We start from the raw sequence: 11,313 nt of genomic DNA on the forward strand, positions 1-11,313 counted from the left end.
GGGGAATGCCAGGGCCTATAAGCAGGAGAGGGTGGGGTGACAGGCATGGGGAGTGGGGAGGCAGCTGGTGTTTGTTTTTGTTGTTTTTGTTTCTTTGTTTTTTAGAGGGGAAACTGGGAAGGGAGAAATTTACGTGTAAATAAAGAAAATATCTAATAAAAATGAAAAAAAGATGTGAAAAATAACCAATTAATTAATTAATTTTTCTAATTAAATTAATTTATTTTAAAATCTTAAAAAAAAAAACTCCATCAGTTTGCATCAGCATCACCCACTGCTCTAGAACTACACCCCCTAGTGGACTAAAGTAGTCATGACCAAACAGCACACAATTTCAAGAATAGAATTTAAGAAGTTGAGGATAAGAGCAGTACTTAATTATATTATTCAATCACTTATACAGTATTTATTCACCAGACACAGTCTGAGCATGCTACAACTTAGGAAAGCCAGTCCTGTCCTGTCATCATGTGGGCCCCAGGAATCAATCTCAGGCTGTCAGAGTTGGTAGCCTTTCTCTGTTTAGCCATCTCACTGGCCCTAATGAGCCAAGTCTTGAACCAAATGTACTATTATCCCAATTTAATAGAATAAGTAGGTACCAAAGTAAGTTATCCAAGCCAGGGTGTGGAGGCTGATCCAAATTCCTGTTCTGTATGAACTATCTCTCCACATGTTGTAAGGGGTGACTGGTCAGGAAATAACTAACACTGGCAAGAATTTAGATAAGAAGCAACGTCTTCCAAGGCTGGTCTTGTGATAGTCTCAACCTCAGAATATGGCTTTGATGACTGAATGATTTCAGTAAAGCCAAGCAAGCAAGGAAAGAGCTACAGAGTAATGGCGTAGTCAGAAGATCCATCTAACCTGAGAGCCTGGCTCTTCTTTCAATATGCATTTTCAATAGAGTTTAAGGCCTTTGTCCAGATTTGGGCAGTTAAGAAACATTTCCGACTGGAAGGGAACAGCAAGAATAAAATAATAAAATCAAATCAAATAAAAAAGCTAGAAGGAAAAAGACCGAGCAGGCCCCACTGCAGAGAAACAGAAACCATTATGACTCCACACAAACTCTGACTGTACTGTGCCCACTTTAAGCAGGGACAGAATGAGTGAGAACACAGTAAAGTGACATGCATTACCGGGTATGCTAGCTTTCAAACTGTTAGAGACAAGTAGAGACAAAGGTGTTTGAGTTCTGAGCATCCCAGAACAGAATGAGAATAGCATCCTATGTGCCCCAGCAGAATTTATGTCAACTTGACCCAAGCTAGAGTCACCTCAAAGGAAAGAACCTCAATTGAAAAAATACTTCCAGAAGATCCACCTGTAAGGCCTTTTCTTAATTAGTTGGTGGTGGTATCCCTGGGCTGGTGGTCCTGGGTTCTTTTATAAAAAACAGGCTGAACAAGCCAGGAAGCAGCACCCTTCATGGCCTCTGCATCAGCTTCTGCCTCCAGGTTCCTGCCCTGTTTTGAGTTCATATCCTGATTTCCTTCAAGGATGAACAGTGGGGTGGAAGTATAAATAGAACACACTTGTCTTTGTTAAGTTTCTTCAGTTATGGTGTTTCATCAGAGCAATAGTAACCCTAAGACAAAATGGTACCACGGTGGTGGGGTATTGCTGTAACAGACCTGACCATGGTACCACGGTGGTGGGGTATTGCTGTAACAGACCTGTCCATGGTACCACGGTGGTGGGGTATTGCTGTAACAGACCTGACCATGGTACCACGGTGGTGGGGTATTGCTGTAACAGACCTGACCATGATTTTGGAAGGACCGTGGAGGAGATTGGGAACTTTGGGCTAGAAAATCCATTGAGTGTTGAGAGCTGTTCTGTAGGAACTTGGAAGATGAGATTGCTGAGGTCAATGCAGATGATAGAGGCCTCTTGTGAAATTTTAGAGAAAAGTTTAAAGACTTTACTGGGACTTTGGTTATTTTTAATTAAGATGCTGTGGTTCTGGTCAGAGGGGGCTGAAGAATAAGCTGCGATTAACAAGAGACCAGCACCACTGAAGTGAGGCCTTTGTATTACTAGAACAATGTATGCTGGTTAGCGGGAGCTAAGAAATTAGTAGCAATTAAGAAGAGATAGGCATCGTTGAGATGAAATCTTCTGGGGAGTGTTTCCTGAGAGCATACAGAGGTTGTGTCCCAGAGGCAGCCAAGGTTGTACCCTGTGCTGGCAAATGAACTTGGTAGTGTAAGAGTAGAGAAAATCTCTTATAAGCAACATCTGTGAATAAAAAAGCTTATGGCCAAGAAATATGGGGTGGGACATCTAGTAGGGATAGAGAGAATTCTGAGAAACAGTCAGAGCCATGAGTAACTCTCTCAGAAATGTTAAGGAGATGGACATAAGAGACAAAGAGAGGAAATGGGCCAAGTAGCTGAACCCAGGCTAGGCATTTATTAATAATTAGACTTAGAGTCATCATTCCAGGAGCAGGGCCGGGAGGATAAAACTGATTTATTTTTTACATGTTAAGAGTCAAGTCACTCAAGTAGTATTGATTTTGAAGGTATGAAGGAGTTATGCAGAGAAGTTGAGGCTTGTCACCATGAAGAGAGCCTGGGAGGGGCTACTGGCAAAAGTGCAGCCCAGTTGCAGCAGAAGACCCCAGAGTTTTGGAGATGCCAGTACTGTAGAATGACCAAGAACAATAGCAGCAGTAGAATGAAGCTGCCTAAGCTTAGAAGACAACCTGTGTGTGTTGTAAGGGCAGAGCTGGAGAAGTGACTCAAGCCCTTTGAGGAGCCCAGAAGATCATGAGTGAGTCCCCCACGTTAGGTGGTGAGCTATTTATTTATACTGTTAGAGTTTGATTTTGCTTTCATTTGATTGTGACTGTATCCTGGTTCTTCCCTCTTGAAGTAAAAAAGTGTTTAATTTATTTTTTATTTTACAGAAACCCATAGTTGACTTAATTTTTAAAGATATTCTTAAGTTATAAGAGAGATTTTGGAACATTAATGAGACTGAATTTAAAAATGTGTTTGAATTTGCGAAAACCATAGAACTTTTAAAGTTTGTAAAATGTTCTATATGTTGAGATGTTAATGTTAACGTATGATCTCAGGGATGAACAAGAAAGGAATGGTTTGGGCTTATCAGTGATGTGCTTGTATGTCTAGTTGACAAGGAGTCCTGCATAGTTTTAAGTCAGCCTGAGACAAGCTAAGAGTCATCTGAAAGGAGAAAACCTAAATTGAGAAAATAACTCCATAAGACCCAGCTGTAAGGTGTTTTCTTAATTAGTGACTGGGGGCTTGTCACTAATTAAGGGGGAGGAGCTCAGTCCATGGTAGGTGGTGCTATCCCTTGGCTGGTGGTCCTGGGTATTTCATCATAGCAATCGAAACCCTAACTAAGACAGCTTGCAAGGACATCCTAGGACCAGAGACAAGTGGCTGGCCACAGGGCATCACACGAGGGCACCACATTACACATCACACTTGGCTCCCACCACAGTCTCTTTACCAAAGCCTGTAGCAGATATGAAAGACAGCAGGACATTTGGTGGAAGCCAGCCTGACAGAGAGGAAGGTGGCCGGCACATGCCAGGTGCTCACTGACTGTAATGGAAATGCTGGTGTGCTTCTAATAGCTACATTCACTCCTTTGTGGAAAGTTCTGTGACATTCCTGTGTGTACCATGCCTCTGTAAGGGTGCTGTTTATAGGGTCAGGTGTCTTACGAGACAACTCACTTGTATCCCATATCAAGGGCAGCTCTACTCTACTTCTTAGCAATAGGCTTAAGTATGTTCAGATGGGTGCACGGGTGACTTACTCAGGGTGCCCCTTAACTGACAGATAGCTCAGCTCAAACGGACGGAAGTCCAGATGGCAAGTGTTCTAAAATGCTTCGAAGACTGATCAGGAAGTTTCAGGCTTATTTTAAGTTGCAATTAGATGCTTTCCTTCTTAGCCACACTCTCTGCCTTTTTTGCTTCTTAAATTTGTCTTATCTTTACTTCTTTAAAGGTGACTTCAAATCTTTTCTGGAACATGGTCATGTGTAAATGTCTAACTGAATGAGTTAATGAGATGGAACATAGATGGGAAATCTGAGCTCACAGATCACATTAAATAGCCAGTTCATAACCAGCTAGGATCTACATCATCTGACTCCAACTTAGTGTCCTTTAAGTAAACTGTATTAACACCGGTGGTTCTCAGTCATGAGATGCTTTAAATTAAATCTAAATTATCACTTTCTAAGATGGGAAAAAAAAACCCAGATGTTAGCTAAGGGAACCTCAGTACTGTGAGTGATCTACAGTGTGTCAGCAACTACCCTGATGCCCAACGTGACTACATAATAGGTCTGGCTTGAGTGTCATGGCAGCGAGTAACTCCACAAAAACACCTTGTGTTGGTTAGTCTTATGGTCAACTCAACACAACCTAAAGTCACCTGGGAAGAGAGAATTTCAACATGGAATGAGACGGGCCTGTGGACATCTCTGTGCGGAACTGTCTTGATTATTAATTGACTTAGCTCACTGAGGGCAGGACCATTCCCTAGGCAAGAGGCCCTAAACTACAGAAATATGAAAAGAGTCAACTGAATGAGCAAGCCCCAGGGATGCAATTATTTCTCTCCAGTTTTGACTGTGGATATTACGTGACTAGCTACCTTGAGTCACTGCCTTGACTTCTCCTCAGGGGTACACTGTAATGGGGAACTAAAAAGACAAACCCTTTCCTTAAGTTGCTTCTGGCTGGAATTTTTTATTATAGCAAATAGCCAGAAAACATCTCAAACTGTGATTTCCGTATAAAGTTGAAGGATTCACTCTGAGTCTAGGCTCATCAAGAACTGGACACCTGAACCATGTGTCCCATTTTGCCATGCCCACTCCAAAGAAATCTTGTGATGAGCCCAAAAGCTTGGCCACAGACCAGAGGCAAAAAACTTCAAAGGAAGTCAGTCTCTTGGAGTTCATCCGTGGCATCCCCTAACTCAGAGGTAGACCAGATATATCCTTGCTATAGTCTGGCATGCTAGGTGCCCCACAAGATAAACGTTGCTCTCTGACCTCCACCAATGTTCCAACATCTTAGCCAAACCCTGGCTTGGAATTTCTCGCAGACAACGTTACACATTCAGACTAATTACCTCCAGCATTGTTAGAAAGATAATGAGGGGGGTAGGGCATTGACCAGCCCAAAAGATTAGCATAGTGGGACTTTACTAAAGATGGGCAGGACCTTGAGCCATCATTTCTTCGCCTGATGCCTTGCCAACCTGTCAAACAGGTTGCCTTGCCAACCTTGCCAAACAGGACCCTGTTTCCCCCATGGGTTGAGAGAGGCCAAGGTCGGCCTATGGCACCATTTCATTAGAAAGGCATCTTTGCTGTTTATCTGAAGAATATAGTCTCACTTGTCAGGAAAAGTCAATTTGCTTTGAGCAGTTCCAGGACAAGCCAAAGCATAAAGAGATGCATGGGTGTGACATCCAATTCCAGAAAGGGGAGCATATGAAACTGAGGGGCTTGAAGCCCGGGCTGGAACTCAGCTGCTTCAGAGCCAGTGTACTTGCTCTCACAGATTAGCTGGGCACTTCAAAAGTTTTCTTATAATAGGCAATAGCATCAGCATGGCAGAACAAATTTCAAAAGCGATAGCCATTATCAAAGATGTATTAGATGTTAAATGAATTTAAAGGCAGACAGACTGATGCCTTCAGAAAGCACATTAGAGGCAGTCACAGGTTTCCAGAGACGGAACGAAATGTGAAGGCTTTTATAGATCTCGCTGCAAGTGAGGTGAGGTCGATGACATTTGCAAAGACTGGAAGAATAGCACCGCCAAGAACCAACCTGCCACATTAGGGTGCAGAGCACAACCAAAAGTAATGCTTTACACAAGTCACGTCAGAGCTCACAGATAGAGAGCTGCCTTCAGAGGACACGGTAGGAGAGGCTGATACGTGGCAGATGTGACGTAACTCTTTGTGAATCCTAATCAGATACAATCAAGGCTCACAAAACTTTACTTTGAACATTCTCTGTGATAGTCTGTACTACTGAGGGGAATTTAAAGCTATTTAAGTAAAAAGCAAAATCTAGACTAAATATTTGTGTTCCCTCAACACGCATAGTTTTAAATCTTAATCACAGGCTAGAATAATGGCTTAGCTGCTAAGAGTGCTTGCTGCTCTTCCATAAGACCAGATTGGTACTCAGCAAGCACCTATAGTGTGGAAGCTCAACAACCTGTAACTCCAGCTTCAGGCTGTCTGATGTCCTCTCTGGGCTCCATAGGCAGCCAGACTTACTTAGAATACACACACACACACACACACACACACACACACACACACACACGAATAAAACATTTAAAGTCCTATCACCAGTGTATGGTAAATGTTCTGTGGATCTGATGTGATTCCTGCACTTAGCAGAAAGTAGCATAGAGTTTTTCTATCTTCCCTAGCAACGAGACACTAAGTACACGGGCAGGGACAGAGTCCTCTCTAGACTTCTACCATGTTGGTTCCCTGATCTCAAATTCCCAGCAAAACATATTTGCCATCTAAATCACTCAGTTTGTGTTTTGTTAATATAACCAAGCAGACTGAGACAGACTCTGAAAGCAACAAAGTCTATGTGTTTGTGTGTGTGTGCACGTACATACTTGTGCGCATGCATACATGTGTTTAAAATACCTCTTTTGAGGACTAAAATGATTTTGATTACTAAAATGGCTGCATTTAGTGACATTTGTGCAACAAGACCTCAGTTTCTCAGGATGACGTATATCATTAGTTACAATGACATGACAGGTGTTCAACTTCACAGTCACATGACAAACACCAGCGCTGCCACTTTTTCACATGCTGACCACAGAGTAGGTGTCAGATGCTCTGCTGTGTACCTGATATGTGTTGTCTCATTGAATTCTCAGGACTTGGGAAGTATTGATACTTTCATTATATTAGTGAGGAGACGGGTCTCAAAATGCAGAGGCCACACGGTCAGCAGGTGCTTGGGCTGGGGTCTCAGCCGAGGACTATCTTGCTTCTACATCTGGTATTTTTGCTATTTCATAGTGAGAAGTCTCTTACTGATCCAATTGGACCTGTGGATCTGTGCTCCAGCATGCAAAACTATGCTGGGATTTATTTCAGGAAAGAGAAGCAGCTCCCCAGGGCATCTTCCCAGGAGATTACAAAGTGGTGATAGCTGGGGGTGAACTGGGGCCGAAAGTGACCAACACAAAATTCTCTAAAACTCAAGAATGTTCTACAAGGGCCAACTGGGCAAGGGGTGAGTCCTGGAAGAGTCAGATGGCGAGAACAGCACGGGGTTTGGTAGTGTGAATAGATACAGACTTGGGGTTGACATCTGGTTTCTGGCACAGAAAAAATCTCTTGGAGAGCTGCCAGATCTCTAGGGAAGCGATTTCTATAACCAGAATGGGGATCACAGGAAGTATAATTAGATTAAATTTATTTTAAATAATTTAGATGACTATTATGTAAATAGGACCATAAGCATTTTCATGTTAAGGCCATGTGGTCAGTAATCAGGCCACTATCACTCTGGTACCCGAGGCTGGAGGAGATCTTCCTGTCAGACCTGCTCTTGTTACATTGGTTGAACACAGCTCAGAGCACTGGCCTTGATGACTCTCTGCTCCAAGAGTCAGTAAGGCTGAGGGGAAGTTACCTGGTGGTACTTCTTGAGGATGTTATGCATCTCTGCCACGTCCTCGCTGGTAATGGTCTTGATGACGTATCTTTTATCATAGGATGTGTGAAACCGAGCCCCGCTGCGAGCCTGGGAGTCATTGGGAAGGGGTGCACTTCTAGTCAAAGAATTCTTCCCGGTGGGATGAGGAGAGAGAAGAGAAGATAGCTGGTTAAAGTGTGGCTTTGGGGTTTGGATCATTTGTCATCATAGGAAGAGCATTTGCATTTGGCATAAACTCGTAAGTGGCTGGCAATAGTTCACAATTCCCCATAACCCAATTGCAAGTCTCCTACATGAAATGAAAACAGCTGGGTAAGAACTAATTCTAACCTTCTTAGAGGAGGATGTGCCAGGCGCACTGGTGCAGAGCAACCAGGAGGATGGCAGCAAGTTCTACACTATCCTCTTTGGTTTTTTTATTTGGTTTTGATAAAGGTTCTATGTAGCCCTAGCTGTCCTAGAACTCTCTAAGTTTACCAGGCTGGCCCTGAGTCCACAGAGATCCACCTGCTCAGCCTCACCCTGCTTGAAGTTAGCCTAGAATTCTATGTAGACCTACACAGGCCAACCTGGGCTATATAGCATGTTTTAGGCTATCCATGGTTACATGCTAAGATCTTGTCTCCAAGCAAACAAATAAACAAGCAGGCTCACATCCAGAATTATAAGAGTTATTTATTTGGCTGTTCTTTTCAGAGTTGGACAAGAGCTCAAATTTTTCTTCTGAACAGGATATGGTTTTAGTCACAAAAGGACACTGCAGTCACTGAGCATCTATTTACAGTGCAGGCCACCCGGATTCCGTGCATTCTGGTAAGATCCTGTATGATGCTGCCCTCACTGTCATTTCATAGATGACAAGATGAGTTGAGAGATCCTAAGAGAAGAAAGGTCATATAGTGGATCTAGAACCTAGATTCTCAACTACTAAACTAGAAAAGTACTTAAACAATTAATCATGGCCTGTGGAGGAAGAGGAGTGTGGAAAAGTTCGACAAGAACATATTAGAAGAAGCCTCTGGCTTAGTTCATCTTCCACTCCTCTGCAGTAGTTTCCAAGCACTACTGATGGCGGGCGGATGAGGAGTGGGGTCTCTGCAGGGACTCTGCAGAACAATGGATGCCAGAGTTTGAGTCAGGATGTCTACACTATAGCTAGTGTAGAGCCTTACAAGTCTTCTGGCTCCTACCAATGGTCTCTCAAGTTGTCAAGAAAATCCCCCTGCTTGCCCGACTCTCTTGGTCAGAGACTAATGGCATTAGCGAACTCCCATGTCTGAGGAAGTCTGAGCTTCATCATGGCTAATCGTACCCATATTGAGTAATGACATCATCCCCTTCCAGGCCTTGCTTGCTGGTCCAAGTGTATGGGGACTCAAAGGCAAAGTCACCTTCCCCCTTCATGTCCTCTCTAAACAAAGTATCCATAGGAACCCGTGGACTAACACAAGTGACTCTGGAGAGTCAGGTGATATCAGGGTCCTACAGATTTTCAGTTGAAGGGACTCTGCCTAGCAGATTCATGTCACTTTGTAATTTCCTCATTTTCAGGTGAAATACAGCAGGGCTGAGACAGCCAAGGTGGAATCAGACCACAACAGGACAGAAGGTTGAGGAGGGAAATGGCCCACTGGCTTATCTTGATTTCCCAGGATGCACCTGGCATCATGGCACTCGACCATTACATCCTGAGACAGTGCATCTCAGCTCCAATGTAAGCAAGCACACCTGCCAAGTGCAGAGGCAAGACTGCCAATTAAGCTAAGAAAAGCAGATTTAGTAATTAGAAAACTTGAGATGAAAAAAAAAATCAATGTAATTCAAGCAGGACTTTAAGTATCAAGATTTGGCAGTGTTAAATCATTCTTAAGACAATTGAAATTCATCAGATAAAACAGAACGAAAGGATTTTCAGGATGAAAATGGTGACATTAGCAAGAGTTTAATTCTCAGTTAATTATTTCTTTGTTTTTTTTTTAAGCCTCCTTTACCATTTCCTGCTTAGAACAAAGAGCAAGAAAATCAAAGTAAATGCCCCTTTTGTGGGTAAATGCCAGCAAAAAATTTATTATTATATATTGCTAATGGTCTTATTTTTCCCTCCCAAACATTAATATGCAAAAGGGTATTTACTGCAAATAAATAAGAACTGTAAACGCCACTAATACTACAAATTATCTTCAGACGTAAAATCAAAGCAAGAACCATCAACTCTGACAGACAAAAGGAAGGATAAATGGGGGCAGGAACAGGAAGGGCGCTTGGACTCACCCAGAGGTCACGCACACACAACTTGTTGGCTCACAATTTCAGTAGGCTCAGCTCACGGCTACTGGGCCTGAAGACTTTACAGAACACTGTGGCAGGAATGTGTGGGGAGAATGGCTGTTCATACAACATCAGATCAGGAGTGTGTGTGGATATGTGAGCATGCCTTCGGCTTAGTCCAAGTTTTATCCTACGTGGGCTACAAGGCCATTCAATGGTGCTGTCCACTCTCAAGATGTGTCTTTTCTCCTCAAACCCACATACCCGTCACATTCACCAGAAGTGGCACTCACGCCTAGGCACCCCAATAAACTGATAAAACTAGCCATCTCAAGGCTCATAGCTCAAGAAAAGCAAGCCAACCTCCCAGGAGAAAGTGTGGGAGAACAAAACCAGGGGCTGAGTAGTCAATGCTGCTCAAGCTCAATAAACAGCCAAAATGGAGACCACATGGAACTGCAGGTTCTGACCCGATAGACTGGTGCCGGGGCATTCCAGGAAGTAGACGATACTGGTGGAGCTAGTATATGGACCACCATGATAACAGAGGGTCTCCAGTGGCGGTCGTAAGGTGTTTAAGCTGCAGTAAGTGTAGTGTGCAGTAATGAACACTTGCACTGACACCCTGTTCGTTCACTTCCTTCCAGCTCTCAGTTCAGTTAAAGTGGGAAGCTGTAGTCAAACCTTCAGCACAGCAGTTAATGAGCGACCTGAGGGAGGAGGAGGCTGCCTGTGTTTACAAGTGTGGAAACTGCACTCATAAGCAGTGTGAGAACTTAGCTCGGGTTCTGCCTCATGCAGGAGTCTCTTCCTTCCCTTCAGCTTCAGAGACATGAAAATCCCTTACTGCCTCTTTGTGTTAGAGACTGGCCACGTCCTGATCCTGGCATACCCAGATGGTGTATGTCCTAATCCTGGCTCTGCCTCAGCTCACTTTTCTAGTAATGCTATGAGTGTTCCTGACTTGCAGGCTATGTATGAAAACAGTTCCTTAAGGCTCAGTTTTCAAGCAGTTGGTGAATTTGGGGATACTTGGCCAAAACTTAGACTGTGCCTGTAGAATTAACATAAAAGTATTAATCATATTTAGTAAAAGCCCCCATCTAATAGACAACTGGAAAATGAGAAAAGCTAATGCAACTATACACAAAGTGCCTGAACTTTGGGGTGACTGCAAGCCCAAGAAGTCAGCTCATTATTTTGTTTTTACTCACGGCACTGCCATGAGGTGCATTTTTCCCACTTGAAAGTAAAAATAACCTGAAGGAGGGTGGAGGCAGGTAAGGAGGGTGGAGGCAGGTAAGGAGGGTGGAGGCAGGTGAGGACGGTGGA

At 43.4% G+C, this 11,313-nt stretch overlaps 1 protein-coding gene across 3 annotated transcripts in view; it reads right to left on the reverse strand.

The window, feature by feature from the left end:
• The window catches only part of Pip4k2a (phosphatidylinositol-5-phosphate 4-kinase type 2 alpha), a 166,581-nt gene that overhangs the window by 38,225 nt on the left and 117,043 nt on the right, over positions 1-11,313 (reverse strand). For all 3 annotated transcript variants that reach the window (XM_031369113.1, XM_031369114.1, XM_031369112.1), the window contains exon 4: positions 7,690-7,842. In XM_031369113.1, the coding sequence (XP_031224973.1) occupies positions 7,690-7,842 (153 nt within the window). The remainder of the gene's footprint in view (positions 1-7,689; positions 7,843-11,313) is intronic.

This window comes from Mastomys coucha, unplaced genomic scaffold, assembly GCF_008632895.1.
Source record: "Mastomys coucha isolate ucsf_1 unplaced genomic scaffold, UCSF_Mcou_1 pScaffold15, whole genome shotgun sequence".
Taxonomy (NCBI): domain Eukaryota; kingdom Metazoa; phylum Chordata; class Mammalia; order Rodentia; family Muridae; genus Mastomys; species Mastomys coucha.